General features: G+C 42.1%; 1 protein-coding gene across 1 annotated transcript in view; it reads left to right on the forward strand.

The window, feature by feature from the left end:
* Positions 1 to 452: 452 nt before the first annotated feature.
* The window catches only part of NELL1 (neural EGFL like 1), a 910256-nt gene continuing 887322 nt past the window's right edge, over positions 453 to 23386 (forward strand). Inside the window, exons 1-2 of the mRNA XM_054969963.1 lie at positions 453 to 477; positions 4457 to 4585. Of these exons, the coding sequence (XP_054825938.1) occupies positions 453 to 477; positions 4457 to 4585 (154 nt within the window). The remainder of the gene's footprint in view (positions 478 to 4456; positions 4586 to 23386) is intronic.

Raw genomic sequence — 23386 nt, forward strand, 5'->3', positions numbered from 1 at the left:
TTTATAGGAATGGTCAGTTTCATGAGCTTGTTTAACTACTTCTACCAAAATATTATTGATAAAATATCTTATAATGAGCCTGCAAGGTGTCCTAGATTACATAGTTTATATATACTGCACTCTTAATAAATGTAAGCTTAGTGGTCTGTAGGCTCTAAACAGAGATGCTGTGAGAAGGAACTAGGTTGTCTCTCCTTTAATCCTTCCAATCCTTCCAAGATTGACTCCGTTGCAGCCTCGGCCACCTGTACGTACTTCCTTTTTCCTCCATGAAGGGCCTTGGGTAGACTTGAATGGGGTTAGTCAGCATTTGTGTTTTCACATCCTTCCTAGGGTGAGCCTGCAAGAAGTTCATCCCACTTGGTGCTTTCTCCCAGCTTTCACTCTGCCTCGGCCTTAAATGGACCAGAGGGCTTTGGGGATCTTCCCCCTTCCCTTTCTCTGCCAAGGCAATGATGCTGGAAGTTGCCTGTTTACGTAAGACTGATGTGATGCGGTCATCTCTCCTTTCCTTCTTGGCCTTAGCTTCTGCTTTGCAGCATTGGGCTCTTATTTTCTTGGAGTAGCAGCTGCATTTTCTGTATCATGGTCTCACCCATCCATTGCTGTCTTCACTGCTTCATGAGCTGCCAGCATTCCCATGTCAGATGAAAGCAGGTTGGGTCAGCAGATGCAGAGAGGTGATATTGGAATAGCTGGAGGAGGGTTGCTTAACCTTTTTCCTTCCTGCAAACGCAAACAAGTGCCCACTGCCAACAGTTTCTATGGGGATAAAAGGCATGCTGGGTCACCCCCCTAAAGGAGTGACCCTGTGTATCTTTCCCACATATGGGGAAAAGGCTGGATGGGAAAAAAATGAATGAAGAAATTTCAGTTTCCCGTGGCTGCTCTAAAAAAAAAAAAAGCAATGACTCAAGGAACGGGCCAAATGTAATTTTGCTTAGATTTATTGGTTAATTTGTATGGTGATCTTTTAAAAGCAGGTGTATGTACATTAAGGCTTAAACAACACAAAGTTCCGTGGTAAATTCTTCCAAATATTTTACTCAAAGCTGCATCAAGAGGATGAATCTGAGTGGGCATAAAGCATGTGGAGTGGGTTGCTTAACCATTTCTCCTCTGGTTCTTGTTCAGTACAAACCCCTCTGAAGTTGCTTGTCTACCCTTCGGTGAGAAGGGTCAGGGTTTCCATGTCTTTCAAACCATGTCCGATGAAGAAGCTCAGAGTGGTCAATTTTGAGCTAAGAAATGGCAGGAAGATAAAGCATTAAGATGCTTTCCTGCACTGGCCTTTTTTGTGCAACTCCAGGTCCAAAACTCAACAGGTACCTCCGTTCTGCTTGCCAGACATTCTGATAATGGGATATTTAACCTCTCTTCCTCAAAAACCTTGAAATTAAGTATGACACAGGGGCCTACTGTCAACCTACATGTTAGACAGAATGTTGGGCAGTTTGGTGTAGTGGTTAAGAGCACAGGACTCTAAAGAACTGGGTTTGATTCTTCACTCCTCCTCTTGAAGTCAGCTGGGTGACCTTGGGTCAGTCACAGCTTCTGGCTCTCTCACCCCCACCCACCTCACAGGGTGTTTTGTTGTGGAGATAATAATGATATACTTTGTAAACCACTCTGAGTGGGTGTTAAGTCATCCCAAAGGGTGGTATATAACTTGAATGTTGTTGTTGTTGTTATCATAATCATTTTCAGTGTATTAAAGATCTTTTCCTTCATCTGCCATTTTCCTTCTAAGATACATTGTGGGGACTTTGGATAAAAATAAAATCCCATCAGAGAAGCAATAGTAAACTTAATTTAGCACACCAGACCTTTCAAGCTAGCTGGAGATTGCTTGTATGTATTCCCATTCAATTTGAGTACCAAATGCAAGGGATGGTAGGTTGTACATGGCCCTCTATAGGGGACAATACTCTCCTTGGAGACTGTTTTGTGCATATCCGCTGTGGCACTAAAGTGTCATGTGAGAGATGAAGAAAGTTCTCATATCCAGTGTTAAGTGAGTGGGGAAAATCTCCACATGAAGGTGGTGTTGCCTCTTGGCCACTGCTGCTGAGAGCAAGTCTTGATGCCAAATTAATGTCTAGGCTGTCTTTTGGTGGGAAGCTTTGTTCTGATGTTGGTTGTGTTTGTCTAGCAAGATGACTACGGTGTCAAAGAAGCAGTAAATGCACCAGAAGTTGGGGTGGGCTGAGTGAAGAAATGACTTCCTTAGAATCCCATAGTTCCTCATATGCTCCTGTAACTCTGCTTTGACAGCACTGATCACCTGCTGAAATGCAGAGGAGGCCTTGAATCCTTTTTATGTCATGTAAGTTCCAGACTTTTTGCATGACACTATGGCCTCTTCAAGCAAACAAGCTGAAAGGCCTGACAGTGTTTCTGATTTCCTGAACTTCTTTAACTATTGCCCAATCTCTCTCTTTTTCATCTTCTCTCTAAAGGTATTACAACACTGCTCTTTCCCAGTATGTTATTTTACTTTTTGCTCTAATGTGTATTTTCAATGTTTTTGTCCATATGGTCTATTTCTATACCATTTTTCGGGATTTGGACACCAGCCTTTGATACAGTAAACCACTCACTTCTCTTAATTGTCTTAGTTTTTCAGGTACTATTTTGTCATACTGTCAATCATAGCTTCCTCAGCTCTTTAAGGTTTTCTTTCAACCATTCAATTTCTCCTTCTTTTTGTTATCTGTAGAATATACTTCACCCTCTTCTCTTTATAATTCTTCAGCTTGACCTTGCTGTGTCAGATACAGCATTTAATTATTTGGGTATTTGTATTTTGCCTTTCTCCCCAGTGGAGACCCAAAGTGGCTTACAGCATTATTCTTTCCTCCTTTGTTTAATCCTCACAGCAGCCCCATGAGATATGTTAGACTAAGACAGAGTGAATGACCCAAGGTCACCCAGTGAGCTTTCATGGTAGGATAGGGATTTGAACTGGGTTTCCTAGATCTGGGTTTCCTGAGTCTAACACTCTTAAACAATACACTACACCAGCTCTCTATTGGACACAGCTTATCCAATAAGTCACAGAGGTCTCCACCGGTCTCTGTTTGCATTGTCCTGTTGCACTTTTTACTAGTTCCTAAGGTTTGTTCAATTGCAGGGCTCCTTTATCACACTGTTGCTTCAAGTATTGTCTTCATTTTGTTACATCACATACAACACACTGGGGATTTAAAATGAGGGGTCACCAATATACAAATAGGGTTGATAACTTTGAGTTCAGAAAGTCCTGGAGATTTTGGATGGGAGCCTGGGGAGGGCAGGGTTTGAGGAGGGGAGGTCTCTACCCTATATGCAGATGATACCCAGCTCTATTTTTCCTTAACAGCTAAGACTGAAGTACTTTTGGTCAGTGGAGAAGCTGCTGAGGGACAGTGGAGTCAGTCTGACCTGGTGAGGGTTGCACAACCCCCGAGGAGTACATTCATAGCTTGGGAGTGCTATTGGATCCTGACCTATGGTTGGAGGCTGATGTTTCCTCTGTGGCATGTAGCACTTTTTATCAGCTGTGGCTGGTTTGCCAGAGACTGCCATCCTTCAAAAAGTGTGAGGTAGCCATTGTTTCATACTCGAATCACATCCCAATTAGGGTATCTGAATGCCTGTTTCCTCTCTTGCTATCCAGCCCACCAGTTAAGATATATGGTTGTTGTGGGTTTTCCGGGCTGTATTGCCGTGGTCTTGGCATTGTAGTTCCTGACATTTCGCCAGCAGCTGTGGCTGGCATCTTCAGAGGAGTCGCACCAAAAGACCGAGATCTCTCAGTGTCACTGAGACACTGAGTGACACTGAGAGATCTCGGTCTTTTGGTGCTACACCTCTGAAGATGCCAGCCACAGCTGCTGGCGAAACGTCAGGAACTACAATGCCAAGACCATGGCAATACAGCCCGGAAAACCCACAACAACCATCATTCTCTGGCCATGAAAGCCTTCGACAATAGTTAAGATATACTTGTCAAGCCCTGCTCTCCATGCCTCTGCCTTCAAAGGTGAGGCAGGTAGAGACTAGAGAAGGGCACTTCTCTGGTAGCACCTCACCTCTGGAATGCCCTCTTCCTTGAGTCTCACCTGGTCCCTGCTTTACTTTCTTCTAGGCACCAGGCTCAAGCACATCTTTTTACCCAGGCTTGTAATTAGGAGTGTTATATTACTAGTTTTTCAATGGCCTTCTTTTTTATGGATAATTTTTATGCTGTTTATGTCCAACAGCTTGTTTTAATGGCTTGTTTTTTATGTTATGGTAGTTTAATTTTAAGCCATCTCGAGCAGGACTCTGAAGAAATGGCATAGAAATAGCCTAAAAATGCATTAAAACTCTGGAAATAAAAGTTTTGGGTAATGCTGTGAAACATTGTTTATTTCTTGTAGGATAAGGACAAATTAAAACTTACCTGTTTTCCCTCTTTCTTTTTTTAAAATAGTTGTTGGCTTTGGAATGGATCCTAACTTACAGATTGATATTATTGCGGAACTGGATCTTTTCAACATGTCTGTTGGAGTTACACAGGTGTCTGGACTACATAATGCCAGCAAAGCATTTTTATTTCAAGGTAAGGGCAATATCTTCATCTGATTAGCAGGCACATATATGTGAGTGCCTGATTAGCCTAATTCTTACACAGGAATTATGGACTTTCTGATTGATTTTTTTCTTGGTTTTGGCACTATACTGATGTTCTGTTGATGGTAATGCTGCTGAGTAGGTTGGCTTCTAATTTTATTTGAAATTATTTTGGTCTACTGAAAGAGCTTATCCTAGTTCATCCAATCAGTCCCCTAGCATTGACCCTTTTTTGGGAAATTTTCATGAAATGAGCCACAATTGTACAAAGGAATGAGAAGGCAGCTCTTTCCTTTTGCTAATATTGAATTGTTTACTCATATACTAAATGAGACTGGCGAATTTCTATGTTTTTGAGGCTACTTTTTCCCCAGTAGTATTCTGGGGCCGAGAAATATATTGCTACACAAACAGACTCTGTGCGAATATTAAGACATTATAATATTAGAAGTGGTGACTTGCAAGACTTGTGGAGGGCATCTCTTCCCCCACCCCCAATGTCCTTTCCCCCTTCCTTGAAAGCTCCCTTTTCCTGCCTCCTCCTCACCCACCTTTGTCTGCCCCTTGTCGTCACCTTCCCCCAGTAGCCTTCCCCTATGGCCTAATTGTCTGGTGCTAGCTGAGCTGGGCCCACTTGCATGGTGGGGGACCTTCAAGGACTTGCAGGGGATACTTCACTTTTCCCTGTATCTCCTTCTCCACACTATTCCCTCATTCCATCCTTCTGGCAGCATCCATGTACTCACCATTCCCTATGTCCTTCTCTCCTTCAAACCCTCTAAACCACTTACCTATTATTTGTTAATTTATTTATATCATTTATAGTCCAGCTTTCTCACTGAAACTCAAGGCAGATTACACAGTGTGAGATTAGTACAATCAGTATCAAGAACATTTCGACAAACAATGGCATAGGGTAAATAGATACAAGTTTACAAACACATAGCTTTAGCAGGAATCCAGTACAATATAGTGGTGAAGTCTGTGGTTCCTAACTCATTAGTGAAACATCTGAGATCCCCTCCCTACAATACAGCCCCCCTATCTGAGTAAAAAGCCTTTTTGAATAATTCGGTTTTGTGCTCCCCATCTTCGCCTATATTTCTTAATACCTTAAGAGGTAGGTTAGGCTGAAAGTATGTGACTGGATCAAAGTCACTCAGTGAACTTCCGCAACTTCCTCTTCAGGCCTATCTTAGTTTGGGATATAAGAATCAAATCATTAGCATAGAGCAACAATGGTATTTCCTTCTATGCTAGTCTGGGGGCATGAAACTCTGGAGATGAAAGGTGGTGAGTAAACTTAGGTCTCCCAGATCCTTCTTGGGCAGAGTGGTGATTTGAACTTGAGTCTCCCAGATCCTATTCTTCATTTTCTTTTCAGAGCTGCTATGATCAAATTCTCTTGAGCAACGACTAATAGAATAATAAATTAATTTGTAAAGAACTATATGCTAGATGGAAATTTAGCAATTGACAAAGTTATATTTGGATCACTATGTAGAATCATATAGGGAAGAATCTTTCCCATGAAAATTATTAAAGGAAGCACAGGTTAAAAGAAGTAAAATCCAACAATTCCTAAAAACAGTAAAAAGACAGCCCAATATTTTATGAGACAAAGCATGAATTTTACCCTGACCACAAGCACAGGGGTGATCTGGATATGGAATATGTGAAAATGTGTCATCCAGTACTTCAGAGTGGTTAGCATTCAAATGAGCTAGGGCAAAATCCTTAGCATAATGAAAAGCTGTTAACTATTTCATGTAGGACAGAAAGGACCGAGAAGGTAAAATGCTAGAAATTGGGTTGAACAAACTGTATGAGCCTACATCAACATATTATTTTAATCAAGCTCAATAAGATGAAGGTTGTTGTGGGTTTTCCGGGCTGTATTGCCGTGGTCTTGGCATTGTAGTTCCTGACGTTTCGCCAGCAGCTGTGGCTGGCATCTTCAGAGGTGTAGCACCAAAAGACGGAAATCTCTCAGGGCCAAGCTACACATGACGAATGACACTTGAACGGCAAGTGGATTGAGTGGAGGGCAAGTGAACAGGGAGAAATACACTTGCTGTCATGTGTAGCTTGGCCCTCAGTGTCACAGTGTGGAAAAGGTGTTGGCAGGTCATTTGTATCTACTCAGGAGGGGTGGGGTTGAGCTGAGTCCTCCTGTAAGAGTTTCCCAGGGTGTGGAATGCTAATGGCGGGAGGCTTCACTGTATCCTGAGGAGGTTCTTTTGCATATGGATTGGTGCTTGATGTGCTAATCTTCTCCGCAGGGCTATTGTTGGGTGTAGAGTGTTTTGTTAGCCTGGTGTTTTTCAGAACTGGAAACCATGCTCTGTTCATTCTTAAGGTTTCTTCTTTCCTGTTGAAGTTTTGCTTATGCTTGTGAATTTCAATGGCTTCCCTGTGCAGTCTGACAAAGTAGTTGGAAGTGTTGTCCAGTATTTTGGTGTCCTGGAATAAGATACTGTGCCCTGTTTGTGTTAGGCTATGTTCAGCTACTGCTGATTTTTCAGGTTGTCCAAGTCTGCAGTGTCTTTCATGTTCTTTTATTCTTGTCTGGATGCTACGCTTTGTGGTCCCGATGTACACTTGTCCACAGCTGCAGGGTATACAGTATATTCCTGCAGAGGTGAGGGGGTCTCTACTGTCTTTTGCTGATCGTAGCATCTGTTGTATTTTTCGGGTGGGTCTGAATACTGCTTGAAGGTTATGCTTTTTCATAAGCTTTCCCATCTGATCAGTAATTCCTTTGATATATGGCAAAAACACTTTTCCTGTAGGAGACTGTTTTTCCTTGGTTGTTTGATTCATCCTGGGTTTGATTGCTCTTCGGATTTCATTTCTGGAGTAGCCATTTGCCTGAAGTGCGTGGTTTAGATGATTAATTTCCTCATTGAGAAAGTGCGGCTCACCTATCCGTCTTGCACGATCCACTAATGTTTTCATTATGCCTCTTTTCTGTCGGGGGTGGTGATTGGAGTTTTTGTGTTTTGGGATGTGTTTTGGGACACTGAGAGATCTCCGTCTTTTGGTGCTACACCTCTGAAGATGCCAGCCACAGCTGCTGGCGAAACGTCAGGAACTACAATGCCAAGACCACAGCAATACAGCCCGGAAAACCCACAACAACCATCGTTCTCCGGCCGTGAAAGCCTTCGACAATACATCAATAAGATGAAACTTAACACTAGATACAGTCTCTGCCTTACCCAGCACAAGAATATTTTCGGCTGTAAAACTTCAACAGTCATAACCTGGCATCAATAGTCTTCATCTTCATAGTAAACATCTTGCTTAAGAACAGACAGCAAATCTACCATTCCTATGGTGAAGATGGTCTGTATTCTTAACTTAAAGGCACTGAGCCATGCTGTATCTTCCAGTGAGAGTTGGTTTAATTTAGCTCTAAGAAATACATTTAAAACACATTGGGGAATGCCTATTATCCTATATATAAACTGGCAAAGAGGATGATCAAAAGATTCTGCAATCAGTGAAATCCAAATAGTAACATCATAGAGTATGTGGAATTATTTTAGACTTAAAAACCCAGATTGCACCCAGGATATATCTCCCCCCGCCTCATAAAAAAGAAGTGAGAGGTCTCTCCAACCATAGGCTTAATCTTATTCAATGCACACTTATGCTGGGGCAGTTGAGACAAGTTTGAGGAGAAAACAGGTCCCAAATAACAAAGCCTTCTAACTTGCTCAATATCAAAATTTGCTAAAGTCCATTTAGAGATCTAAATTGTTATTTTTGGGAAAAAAAACCTCCAAGATCTTAGATTTGTTATAATTTATTTGCAGGTCCCCATCTAGGCAATAATTTGAGAAATATCTCAATAGTCTCTTCAGGCCTGTCTTAGTTTGAGATATAAGAATCAATCATCAGCATAGAGCAACAATGGTATTTCCTTCTATGGTAGCCTGGGGGCATGAAACTCCCACCCTGAGGAGCATGGGAATGGTTACTGGTGGACAAACTAGTCAGCTCCTGGGGGAACGGACGAGGCAGGGCACCAACCACAACAACCAACAACAACCACCACAACAACCAACAACCCACAACAACCAACAACAACATTCGATTTATATACTACCCTTCAGGACAACTTGACACCCACTCAGAGTGGTTTACAAAGTATGTCATTATTATCCCCACAACAACAATCACCCTGTGTGGTGGGTGGAGCTGAGAGAGCTAGAAGCTGTGACTAACCCAAGGTCACCCAGCTGGCTTCGTGGAGGAGTGAGGAATCAAACCTGGTTCTCCAGATTAGAGTCCCACACTCTTAACCACTACACCAAACTGGCAGAATGGGAGTTTTTTTATTTTGTATGGACATAACACGTGCCAGCAGTGACTTCAAAATAAAAACTGTGGAATGTGCACAGGGAAAAAAAGGGGGGGAAAGACAGACAAAAACCATTTTTGCTTCCCATGACTCCCTTGCACATGTGGAATTCTGGAGAACATGGGATGCAGAATAGGTTCTGAAATGCTTTAAAGTGACTGTGCAAAAATACCACAGATTCATGGTGAAGAATCCTCTCTTAAAGCCAATTCATTCCCAGCCAGGATCTTGTTGGTCCAGTCCACTAATCTTTTATGTAAAAGGGAAGAGTATAATTCCCCAACTGATGACAGAAGGCTGATTGGGCAATAGTTAGCAGGCTTATGCCTATCGCCTTTTTAAAAACATTGAACAATTATAGAATGCTTCCAGATAGGAGGAATTTGTCTGTCTGGATTATCTGGGAGAATATTGGTGCTAATATACTACTCCACCAAACAGGATTTATCTTGAATAGGTCAGTCAGAACTTGATTGTGCAGAGGCCTTACCAGGACACCTTTGCTGGATCTTAATATATACATCTTCCTCCAAAACCGGAGTGCAATTAGGGAGCTCCTCAGCACTGTAACCTCTACCATAGTTTTGCAGGTGTGTCATCCACCAAGCAGCAGAAATGCATGAAGGTAAATGAGATTGCAAATTCATAGTAATGCAACAGTTGATGAATCTTTTTTTTTTTTGCTATATGGACACCCCCTGAGGTCAGAAATAGTCTTGCACAGTTTCTTTGCCTTTTATCCACATGTCAACATTTTAGATATTTATATGTAGTTTTCTTGGAGGACAAGGCAACTTAATTGGTTAGCATTAGAACCTTTCTAAATTAAGTTTCTGGTGGATAGTCCTCTTAGTATGTAGTAGTAGAACAAAATTTTAGGCTAGTAGCACCTTAAATACCAGTACATTTCCCCACAATATAAGCTTTCCCGTAATGTAAGCTTTTATGAGTCAAAGCTTTACTTTATCAGAATAGTCTTGGAAAGGGAGGGGGTTCTGATGAAATGAGCTTTGACTCATGAAAGCATGGAAATTTTGTCGTTGTTGTTGACTTTTGCCTGAATGTAGACAAAGGCCATCCTTCATTGTTCCTCCTGGATTTATCTGTAGCCTTTGGCACGTTTGGAGGCAGAAGCAGGTATCAGGGGATGTGCTGTGGACAGGTTTAAAATCATTCCTCATGGAGTAGACTCAAAAGGTTCCTATTGGAGACCAGCTATCTTCAGTGTGGGAATTATCTTGTGGGGTTTCACAGGACACAGTCTTATTCCCCATTTTATTTAACCTCTTTGTAAAACTTTTAGAAGAACTCATTCATAGCTATGGTTTGGGAGGCCATCAATATGCAGATGATAACCTGCTCTACATCTTGTTATGCAAACCTCTGGTGATGCAATAGAAGTATTGAGCTGCTGCTTGACAGCTGTTGTCAATTGGCTGAAAGCAAACAAATTGAAATTGAACACAGAAAAGACGGAAGTGATACGGTTGGAAAAGCAGAGATCTTGGGGGACATTGTGCTTATGACCTTTGATGGGGTTCAGTTGACCCTGTCTGACACAGTTATACTAGGGTTATTCTAGACCCATCACTGCCTAGGGGTTATACTAGACCCATTACTGCTGCTAGGGAAGCAAGTAAATGCAGCTGTAAAAAAGACCTTCCAACTCAGACTAGCATAGGAGATAGCCCTCTACTTTGATATGGCCAATCTGGCCACCTGGATTCATGCCACAGTAACATCAAGACTAGACTACTGTAATGCACTCTATATAGGTCTCCCCTCAATGTCTACTCAGAATCTCCTGCTGGTGTGGACCCCTGCAGCTCATTTATTCTCAGGAACTAAATGGAGTATTCATATCACTCTCATTCTGCAGTCACGCCATTGTCTGCCCGGCAGTTACTGGGCTCAATTTAGGGTCATAACTGTCACATTCAAACCCTTTATGGCCTTGGCCCCTCATATCTGTGCAGCTGCCTCCCCCCCCCCCCCCATTGCAGCCTTGCTCATCTGAACAGGATCTTCTACAGATACCACCCTGCAGTTGGGCAAAATTAAAAAAAAAGGAGTAAGATGGGGATGTACAAGCTCATGGCTGGCCAGGCTCACTACGAACTAGCTGGAATTTTGCAATGTCTGAACACAGCCTATATGAATTCCTCTTAAACACACGTGTTATATGTGGACACGTTCAAAAATCTCCTAAATCATTCCAGTTTATAATCTTAGAGATGTGATATAAATACAAATAATAATTATAATGACTACTATTCTAAAAAAGTCTTCTGTAGTTAAGAAGTTTTTGGCTATGTCACATGACAAAGGGAATGTGATAGAAGGTGGTTTGCCCAATGCTCCTGCACCTTTCATCTCTGAGGACTGCCGAGCAGCTTCCCTGGCCTATACCCAGAATGGGTGGGTGTTTACTGTAGCCTCCTCCTCCCACCTGTTGCCCCATGTTGCCTGTGATAGAAAGTTCCAGTTCTGCCTCTCCCAGGGACAGCCAGTGGGAGCTGATGGAATGTTGGGATAAAGCTGACAGTTAAAAACAGTTGAGAACAGTAGTTAGAAAGAAGAGTCAGTTTGAGGATTGATTTGATTCTGAGCTTGTGAAGGAAGTTGACTGAGTTACAGCTGGCTTCTGAGAAATGATACTTCGTAATAATCTAGGATCAAAAGTTCAAATATTGGGAGCAACGTATCTCTGTGTCTAAGTCATCAAAATGTTTTTAAAGTTGTAAATAAAATTTAACTCCTTTTCTCTGTTCAAACTCTGTTGACTGAATGTCTAATGTGTCAGGGAGAATAACACATACGTCAACCTTTCTAGCCATAGCCAATGAATTTAATTTTACTATATGATGATAGCATAGACGGGAAAGAAGACTGCTGGAAATTATGGTACCAGTTTTGACAACATGGAGCTGCCAGCTAATGGACTACATAGTCCCTTGCTCCCAGACAATATAATCTTTCCAGTGGCTTTTAAAGGTATAAGTACCTTTACCTCCATGCTGCAGATTTAGGGCTGAGGTTAGTGCCATCTAAATGATGGCAGAGGTGACATTTGAATCTAGACTTTTCCAACATAAACTCTTAGCAGTTACACCTCACTATCTGGAGTGTCAGTGTTGACTGGAGTTCAAATTGAACCGAGTTCAAATTCTTTATCAGAAAGGAACTGCTTGGGTGGCCTTGGGCTAGTTATTTACTGTCAGATTCAGTTACTATACTATAAAATGGCCTTATTAACTAACTTCACAGTTCTCTTTTGAAAATGAAAGAGGCAATTGCTGTAATAGTACTCTGCACACACTATAAAAGCCTTTTGAATGATTATAAATCAATTGCGGAATCACACAGTAAAGTTTTCTCATTGTGTTCAGCTTGTCTAAGGCTTAATTTGACCCACAGTGAGCTCCACAGCTCTTTTCAATTCCAGGGAACATGTGAAGTAGAATAGTGCATTGGAGCATGTGTAGGCTGTGCCATTCTATCACAAATAGCTAACTGCAACCTGTCACCATTTATCTGGTGACCATTTAGAGACATTGCTTTCAGGCATTCTTGAACTGGCATGGTAGTTCTGTTTGTACAAGGGGATGGCTTGGTGTTGCAAATAGGGTCAATGTGTAGTTGGCTGCAAGCCTACCAGATGCTTGGTAAAACTGAAGCATGCATCTTTCTGAGCACTTTGTGGTTGGGGAATTCTTTGTGTACTGATTCTATCCACATGATTCTGGTTCATTCAGATATGCAGCACAAAGTTAATAAGGAAAGTTACTTTGTGAAAAATGATTGGGCGACTCAATCCTGTGTGTTGGGAGCAGCACATCCTTTTTGAAATGCACCTTTATGGACAGGGATTTCTCTTATTAGACCCTACTGAAAAGCAGTATAGAGTCAGTTTTTTGAATAATAGATATCAAATTGCAAAATTTAACTATTACTTAACAAGAACCAAAAATAAAATAATAAAAACCATGAACCAAAAATAAAAAAGGAATCATCTAATTTTCCTCATCTCTAATATAAAAAATTAAATAATGTGGAAAATACTATACATTTCAAAGCTTGCAATCATTAATGTTGTCTGCATATGAAAATAAAGGGGATAAACTGTTTCCAGATTTAACTTCTCTTTCTTTCTTTTTTGAACTTTAACTCTGAAAAATATTGTTTTACTTCAGGGCCTTACTATCATTGTGCAGATAATTTCTGATGAGTCGTAAGTGGGACTTATTTACATTCAGTAACATAAGCTGAGACTCCAAAGGAGTGGCCTTTAATTGCTTGACTAACCGTTACATCTTCCTGTCAAAAGGCCTTATACATATAAGAATCAGACATGAACATATGTGTCTAATTTCCTATGATCTTCCCACAAAAGTCCATGTTCAGTGCCAGAACTTAGAACCTTATAGAGAGGGGAAAGATGCTGACCTGGAAAAGATTAAGAACACCTTTCCCTGTTATTTCTCCTTCCCAAATCTTCCTTTCCCCAAGTTGGTTTTCCTTAGGCAAAGGTGATGTCTGGTTTGTTAGACAGAAATGTTTGTAACATGTAGCCCAGTATTGAGTGTACACTTGCTATACAAACAAACGGAGCCTCCCAGTTCAACAAGAACTACCGTAAGCAACCAACTGGGTGGAAACTACATATATAAATTCAAACTGTATTTTTGTGCAAAGTGCTTTGTGCAATAAATAGCAATACAGTAGAAAAATTCATACAACAATAATTAATACAAACTTCATGATCTGTATCAATACTAATACATATACAAAAACCTTCACACTCAAATGAGTTTACAATACATTAAACAGCAGGATAGCGTGGCAGGTAAACATCTAGAAAGATTTGAGTAACTTGCAGCTGGAGGTAGTTATGTATTTATAAAGGGTAGTTATTGGCTGGTCAGTATCTGTATCTTGTTCCTCATTGATTGACTGCATGGGTGTGTAAGCGCAGGCGTTTTCTAGTGTGAGTATTTACATTATTGTATAATTCGGAGTCATATGATGATGAGAGTGTGTAATGTAAATATTAATGTATGTACTCCTTTAGTTCACCAGACGATTGCCCAAGAGGAAGACACACGAAACGGGTATTGGAGAAAGTTGCTTCGCAGCATCCCGTCGGCAATTATGCTAATTGGCTTTATTATTCCCTATATGGGATTGGACTGGTGGCCATGGACGAATTGGGGGGGGGGGGTCAGAAACTTTTAGGGCAAATGTGGGACATTTGTGATTTTATGCAACTTCTTTTACCTACTTGTCTGGGAGTTCAACCCCCTGGCTACTGTCTTAAGTGCTGACCACAACAGCCACTCCAACTCCTAGCAGCCTTTCTGGGAGTTTGAACAACCTTGTTTCCTTTGAGACTCATGGGTTCTTTATCTGGGGGACCTTGCACACAGTGGATCAAGCACTCAAGACAGACAAATATAATAGTTGTTTGCAGCCTATTGCAAGGGTTCAAGGAGTGCAGCGGCACGGCAAGAACCACCCCAGACACCGTACATATGGGGAAAAAATGGCCAAACTTTATTGACAGGAAACAAAAACAGCACACAGGAGCATTGGCAGTCATGAGGATCGGATCCCGCAAAAGCATCGGCTGGCCCGCCTGCCAGCCGATGACCCCTTCCCCCTTCAGACCCGTGCTGAAGGGGGGGTAAACCAGGAGTGGCATTCGGAGGGGAGATCATCTGGGTGTACACCCCTGCATGATCCCCCCTGCCACCTGGGAGTGGGGCCGCCCTGACAGCCCCCGAGCTGGGCATGCACCTCCGGCCCACTCCCAAGATCCCATAAGGGGATCCCCTTCCAGGGGACCAGGGCATGCCCTGATCCCCGCAAAGAGATCCGATCCCATGACCACCGCCGACAATTGTGACAAACAGCATAAAACCAAAACGCAATAAAAGAGGGGTGCGGAGGGTGGGTTGTCGCCGAGCCCGAATGCGGGGGTGAGGGGGCGGTGCCGATATTTATGCCCCACTGCCGGACCTGAGGGAAGCCTACCTCCCCCAGGTCCGGCAGAGGCCCCGCCCCCCCCCGGCGGCCCCTGATTGGCCGCCTGGGTTTAAAACTATTGGCTGCTGGCCGGCCCATTGCATGCTGGGCCGGCCGGCCTCGCAGGCAGCCAGCCACGCCGGCCCTCCTTTCCCCCTCGGCAGCAAACTTCCCCGCCCGGTAAGTCGGGCGTTCGCGCTTATTGATTTACAAGAGTGTTTGCAAACTTGTAGTAACCACTCTGAAGGCACAAGAAAAGGCTTATAAAATAACAAGCGACTTTATTCTATTCTGGCTAAAACTTTACTGACTAGACACATGACAAACTATCTTGCTTTCTCCGCTGAAATTTGAGTGCTCATACTCAAACACTGTCCGTAGCTCAGGTCAGGCGGTACTATTCATCTGAAGCCTAGCAGAGCACAAACTCTCTAACATGCCTCTAAGACACGCTGTGTCAGGAGCGGCAAGAGAGAGTAAGTGAGGGGGAAAAAAGGACTGACAAAAAAAGTGAAGAGGCACTTTTTAAAACTATATCGGCCAATCAGAACTCACTTTGATATCAAGATTGCTGGCCTCAGAACTGAGACAGAGGACTCTCTGTCTCTCAAGCCTACCCAGTCTAAGCACAAGAGACAGGTGCACTTAATTAACTAGGCTGTCCACTGCTGTCCAAAGGAGCATGGCCAAAACTTTACCTGCTAGATCTCGAGTCCAAACCAAATGCTCCCATTAGGCATGAAAATTCACTGTTCTAGACACTACTTGCAGTGTTTTTTCCTGAAAGCCCGTGGAGAACAGATGATACTGCTCACTGCTGAGATCCCAAATCCAACATATGATTTATTTAATTTTTTTTAAAAAATTGTTTTATAGTGTGTTTTCAGCCTGAAAGACCCTTTTATAAGCAGCTCTGTGTTTTCAGTTGCTTTATGCTTTGGCCATGTGTTGAATATTGGGTTTTATTAACTTTTATGGTGATTTATTTTTATCATATTTTATATTATAAGCTGCCTGAGGCAGATTTCTAGGAGAGGCAGCACAGAAATATTCCAAATAAATAAGTCTCTTTCTCAGGCTCTTAAATTGTGGAGAACACAGCAAATAGAAGTCAAACCTTTCCTGTTCAGCTGGCTCCCAGTCAGGACCTATTGGAGATAAATCTGTGCTGACTTTCCCATATCACTATGAGCGGGACCACAAGTGACGCCTGACACAGGTTGGACACTTGCCAGCTTCCCTCAAGTTTTGATGGGAAATGTAGGCATCCTGGTCTTGCAGCTTGACTCTCTGACTGCTGTCCAATGGACTTTTCAACTGTCACTTGTCCAACATTCCGCCAAGCTGCCTACATTTCTCATCAAAACTTGAGGGAAGCTGGCAAGTGTCCAACCTGTGTCAGGCGTCACTTGTGGTCCCACTCTATGTTGTCTGTCAGATGCTTGCAGATTGACACCTTTAATATCTCCTCCATTCTCTTCCCTGCAAAAGCATCAGGCTGACTGGTCTGCAGTTCTCTGAATCATCATTTTTCCCTTTCTTGAAGATTGGGATAACATTTGCCCTCCTCCAGTCTTTCAGCACATCACCTGTCCTTCAGGAGGCCTGGAAGATGATTGACAAAGGGTCTGCAAACTCTGTCATGTCAACCAGCAGCCCCAATGCCACGCCTTGCTTACTACTACTCTAAGTGGCTTGTTCTCTTCTTCAGGGAGAAAACAGACAAAATAGACATTGAGCATTTCTGCCTTCTCTCTCTCCTCTGTCAGTGTTTTTCCATTTTCACCCAGCAACAGGGATATAGTCCCCTTTAGCTTCCATTTGCTCCTCACGTATCTGAAGAACATATTTTTGTTATGAGAAGCCCCCCTGGCCAGTCTCAGCTCATTCTGAGTTTTAGCCTCTGATTAAGCTGTGTTATAAACAAGGGCCAAGTTTCACCAAACAGAGGCTTTGATTTCTTTGGTGGGGCTGATTTTTGCATGAGACCGCTATGTAGGGTTGCCTGCTCCAAGTTGGGAAGTTCCTGGACATCTGGGAGGTGAAACCTGGAGAAAGTGGGATTTGGGGAGGGAAAAGACCTTGGCATGGCATAATTCCATAGCGTCTACCCCCCAAAGTAGGCATTTTCTCCAGGTGAACTGATCTCTGTGGCCTGGAGACCAGTTGTAATTCCGGGAGATCTCCAGCCACTACCTGGAGGCTGGCAACCCTACTGCTATTCGTGACATTTTCATGAGGCACACAAGCTAATTCTGCTTTTTTCTCAGTTTAAGTAGTCACTCAGCAAGAATCAAGCAATTAAAAGAGGAAATGAAATATTGTAAGTAGTAGACTTATTTTGATGTGGTTAAATAGCTAAGCGGCTGTGGAAGGGATCTGGGTTCTAGTCTTCAATCTAGTTGTGTAATGCTTCTATTGCCTTATTTGTAACAGGAGGTGGCAGCACTTTGATAGCCTTTCCTGCAGTAGTAAATTGGAGTTTGGTTAGAGTTATTGAACAGAAATAAGGAGTTCATTGGAACTGTGATATCCATTCTTAGGAAAGATATGAAGGGAGAATGGTTTGCATCAAAGAGCTATTTGGTATAGATTTTAACAACCCGGTATAAAATCTAATTAATTAGTTCAAAAGTGGAATCAGCTGCCTAGGGAGGTGGTGAGCTCCCCTTCACTGGCAGTTTTCAAGACGAGGCTTGATGAATATTTGTCAGGGATGCTTTGGGCTCATCCTGCGTTGGGCAGAGGGTTGGACTAGAAGGTCTGTATGGCCCCTTCCAACTCTGTGATTCTGTGAAATACCACCAATTTACTATTTTGGTGCATTTTTAGCCCTGACATCAAGTTTTCAGAATAGTTTTAAACCAGCAATTTCTATGATCACACTGCTGGGAAAAGTTCCCATTTTCAGAAGTTGCTGTCAACCAGCTTACATGTTTGTATACAAAAGTGCACACTTGTAGAGAGCTTTGGTGGTGATGATAGTGTTTGAGTGTTCCAGTCACTTCACATACATTATCTCTGTGACTCTTGCAACAACTTTGTTCAGAAATATTACTGTATTGCAGAGATGAGTGTAGGGCTAAAAGAAAATGGCTTGCCTCTGAGCTGCTATTTGAATTACATAGTTTCTGGTTCATAGCCAGTCCCTTAGCCATTAAGCAGCTCTAGCATTTTGCATAATTTTTGTAGGCAAGAGAAAGATCTGAACTGGTTTTCAGTGATGGCTCCAGATTTAATATGGGGAATAGTTATCTGTCTCTCCTTCCAGTTTGCCTATTCCTTATCCGTTGCTTGCATGGGCTGTTCCACATGTTTAACTTTTATTTCAGTTTACATGTTATGTGTTCAGGGATATACAGAACAAAAGACACGGAGCATTTTACTGAGTTGTGATGCTCCATAGTTCTCTGGTCAGTTTTAGCCTCTTCTCTCTGTATGCATCCACAAAGGGAGACAGAAACAGATACTACTGTATTTGAGACCCAGTTTGGTGTAGTGGTTAAGAGTGCGGGACTCTAATCTGGAGAGCCGGGTTTGATTCCCTACTCCATTTGAAGCCAGCGGGGTGACCTTGGGTTAGTCACAGCTTCTAGGAGCTCTCTCAGCCCCACCCACCTCACAGGGTGATTGTTGTTGTGGGGATAATGATAACATACTTTATAAACCGCTCTGAGTGAGTGTTAAGTCATCCTGATGGGCGGTATATAAATCGAATGTTATTATATTATTATAGAATAGCAAGTTTCCCCTATTTCTTCTATTTCTCCCCCTGAATTCTGGCATTTAGAGAGTTGGACCATACCACTTCCTGAAGTTGGAGAGGATATCTACATTTTAAATGTTCTGGCACCTAAGCACATAGCTATGCTTTCCTTGTCATTTTAATAAGAACTCCAGATAAGGAGCAGCATAGGCACACTTCCTCCTCACAAGTACTGTAGGATAATTATACTACATAAGGAGCCATGTACCATAGCATGCTTGGCATAATTGTTTTCAAGAAGTTGTCAACATATGCAGGAACTGCAGTTTGGTTCATGTTAATGTTTTTCGACAAATACAGACAAGATGTGGATTGAAAACTATTTGACAGTTCATTTGTAAATAGACTGGTGTTTTTGGACATCAGGAAGTCTAGTAGGCATAGTAGAACAAGACTAATAAGATCTTGTTGCTTTTGTACAATGTAGCATGTAAAAAGATAGTACGGATGCTGCAAGAGAAACAGTTTTGAAATTCTGTTTAGGAAAAAATATACAGTGTGACCCATTCTTTGCAGTATTTTCTGTCAACAAGCTTCTTTTTGCTTTCTAATGCCAGTTTTGCCCTCTGCAGCTAGAGAGAGAAACAAATACCAAGTTTCAGCCCACCAGATAAGATCCTAAAACTCTGCTCTTGTTCCCTCACCTCTGGAGATGAGGTGGGTAGTAACTAGAGGTGGGCATGAACAGGAAAAAAAAAAACGAACACGATGTTCGTTGTTCATTGCCATCCACGAACAGGGAATCAGAAACAACCACGAACATGACCCTGTTCATGAACATGTTCGTGGTTGGCTGTTCGTGGGAGGGAGGGGGGAGACTTGGAAGGAAAGAAAGTTCCTTGTGCCATTTGCAAACAGCGTGGGGAACCTCCTTCCCTTCAAAGTCTCCCTCCTTCCAGCCGGCTGGAGGGAGGGGGGGGAGACTTTGTCAGGAAACCCTTGACAAGCGGGTCTCCATGGGGGAGACAGGTGGGGTATAAATGAAGTAATTAATAATTTAAAGTTTCAGTCCAGAGACACATCTTTTTCTTTCTTGCCCATAATTTGCTCAAGGGCAAGAGGGATGCCTGTGAGAAATACCACAGATGTGCTCAAATAGAAGTAGTGTTTAAAATATCATCATGGTTGCTGGAAGTGCTCCTGACACAGTAAAGATACTTTGGTAGCATCAGCAGTATTTTGTAGATCACATTGTCCAGGCTGGCTGCACATCTGAGAACCGAATCCTATGCATAATTACTTGAAAGTAAATTCAATAAAACCCTTAAGGGCTTACTCCCCTCAAAAGTATGCATATGAGGATTGTAATCTAAGCCTCATTACTTTTACACATTGACCAAGCTGGCGCTCGTACAGATTTGATTTAAGGCAAATAATACTTTTTAAGACTACCCGTTCTTTGCTTTGCCCCTTTTCTTGTCTTTTTACTGAGATGGATGCAATATGTGGGCAGCATTAAATACCCTTCAACATTTTACTGAGGGAATAGGGCCGGTTTTGTACTTGTAAAACCATATTCTCACATGTTGCTAAAGGTTATTTCCCATCTGCTGTCCATTTACTATGTGATAGCCAGTTCTGCCTTGGCTTCTGATTTGAAGCAGGTGTGTTATTAAACTGATCATAACAATTTTCTTTTCCTGTTTTTTCTTTTTCTGATTTTTTCTATTTGAAGCTATATTTCCTGCTTTTAATCCTCCAAGTGTGCATGTTTGTTCATTCTCTTTCTCTCTCTCACACACACACAATTTAAGAAGATTCAATATTTAATCACATCTGGATTACATTTTTATTGTAAAGTATCTGCAACTTGGATATTCTTGGCAAGTTGTGTATAATTTGAATAGGTAGTTATGACAGCAGTGAAAGTGAAGCAACACACTCTATTGCATATATGTGTACACAACAGCATCTTCCAAATTTCCCTCAGAGTCAAACAGGGGACAGTGATTTATCAGGGGACAGATACCAGGAAATAGGGCCTGTCCTAATAAAAAGGTACAGTTGGGGCAAGTGTATTATACTGTATTGCACTGTAGGTAGCTAAGCTAAGTTATCAGTACTTAAGTAGGTTATAAAAAGGTGAGGGACTATTCAGGCAGAAGAGCGTAATGATGGTATTAATGCTTTATACAGGCACTGCTGATGAAAGTTTAGTGCCGTTAATTCTTGCCCATCAAATATTTTATCTCAAACAAACTGAACAGTTCCTTTAATGTGGAGCAGCGGAAGGTATCTGTCTTGGCTACACACTTCTTGCTTTGTTTAACTTTGGTGGTGGTTCTGCTGTTCTACACTCCTCAAACATATAATGTATTCAAAGAATAAATATGTAAATAAATGAGGGACTGAGAAAAGTGACTGAAAAATAAGCAGCAAGGTTTTAGACATCGCAGCGCATCACCAGAGCATGTCATCAATCCAGTGCAAAGTCTGCCTTCCCCTTTGTGTTCTCTGAGAAGTGGTCTCTTCTTTTGCAAAGCATTGCTTTGATCAGTAACTGTTTGCCGCTTTGCATATCTACACAAGACTTTAATACCTGGTATTTTCTGCTCAGCCTGCAACAGGGGCAACACATATTACGTAGCTAACTGTATTGTGACTGGCTGTATGGCTGGTTTGATTTACTGTCAGGACACCTGCTGAGACCCTTTATATCACTTATTTATGTATATGTATTTACCAACTCTCTTCTTAGCTGCTCAGCATCTGTCACCTTTACTTTGAAGGAGGACTGTTTTTTTTGAGTGGCATCTCTTGATGAGTATCTGCCATCATAATTAACACCCTTACTCAGTCCATAAATACATGGGTCCTATATATTTCAGCCAGAAGAAAGCAACACGTGACTTAGTAATAACTGTATGGGTGGAACCAAACAATCCTTAACTCATTGTTAAGTGCACAGATGAAATGATACAGAAAAAAATGATTATAGGCAATTACAACACTTTGAGTGCGCACATCCTTCATGGTGCTTATATACTAGGATCATGTTCCTGAAATTATGGGAATGCATGTGAAAATATAGAGGAGTATTTTTTTTAATATTGTGCAGGGTTTTTTTGTTGTTGCCTACAAGCATGTATTACTAGGAACCTGAGATAGATGCATATAGGCATCCCCACACATCCACACCCTGTCCCATATCTTAGGGGCTTTATGGCTTTTGTATATACTGGCTCACTTTGACACACCACTTTCTCAATGGAAAAGGAAAGAAGAATACCTCTAATAAGCCAAAGAAAACTTTATTTACCAGTAAGTGGATAGTATAGGTAGAAAAGTAAAGAGATAACAAGTAGGTAACCCTCAAGAACTTTCAGGGTAACTTCATTTTCCTATTTCTTCATTTTGTTTTCCTGACACCCCCATATATTTAACCCATTCCTTGGTTCCTTCTCCTTCTCACTCACCAAACGATCTTTCTTTGTCCCCCAGCTCTTCAGCTTTATTTATTATTTGATCGATGATTCATTTATACCTCACCCTTTCTCCCCAATGGAGACCCAAATCAGCTTACATCCTCCTCCTCTCCTCCATTTCAACTTCACAATAACACTAAGGTTAGATTAGGCTGAAAGACTGTAACTAGCCTGGGATCACCTAGCAAGCTTGTATGTAAGGTTGCTGACTCCAGCCTGGGAATTTCCTGGAGATCTGGAGACAGTGTCTGTGGAGGGAGGAAATTTGATGCGGTTGCCATCTGAAACTGCCTTTTTGTCTGGTGGAATTGCTTTCTAGAGATCAGTTGTAATTCCAGGGAACTCCAGGCCTCACCTTGAGGTTTTGACTATCCTACTTGCATGGCAGCGTGGGGATTTGAACCTGGGCCTGTCAGATCTTAATCTGACACTCTAACCACTACACTGCATTGGCTTTCAGCTTTCCCTCCTTCCTTCCCCCAACAGCCTCCCCATGGGCAAAGTTTGGTCAAGTTGAAAAAGTTGTGTGATTGCAAGTTGCTCAGGTGAGTTGTGTTGTGACCACTGCTGGGCCCAGCCAAGTTGTGCAAGTTGTGTGGAGGCTGCCACTGTCCCAGGTGAGTGGTGTAGCACCAGTTTGTAGCCACCGCCACACCTGGGTGAGTTGCACAAATTGTATGAAAGTTCTTGGGATTGGACCTGATGAGTCCTCCCTCCAGGTCAGGACTCAGGAGGGAGGGTTGTGGAGGTGGACTAGGAGGCCAAAATAGACTTGGAAAGGACCCTACCTGCTGCTTTTTATTGACAGAACCCAAGGTTTGAAGGATGGTAATATTACAGTTGCAATATTATGGGGGTTGCAATGGTTGCAACCCCCATAATAGTGGCTGAGATGTCATAGTAAAGAACTTGGTGCTGCGTCTGTTATTTTAGAGTGTTTTAACCTCCAGTGTATTTTTAGATTTCAGATTTTTCTACATACCTGGGGCTTTCCTAAGGTTTGTCAAAAGATCTCTCTGTGGCTCCAGTCTCTGGATTTAAGTATCCACAGATGGGGCCACATTGATAATTAGATAAATTGATAAATGAATAGCAGTAAATAAAAGCAATCTGTTATTGAGACAATCCTTTGTTTTTTAGTGAAAGTGTTCCACTCTTGGACTCCCTTGGGGATCCCAACAAAGAGTGGTGGATGTTAATTTTTGG

Source organism: Eublepharis macularius, chromosome 2 (genome assembly GCF_028583425.1).
Source record: "Eublepharis macularius isolate TG4126 chromosome 2, MPM_Emac_v1.0, whole genome shotgun sequence".
NCBI classification, from domain to species: domain Eukaryota; kingdom Metazoa; phylum Chordata; class Lepidosauria; order Squamata; family Eublepharidae; genus Eublepharis; species Eublepharis macularius.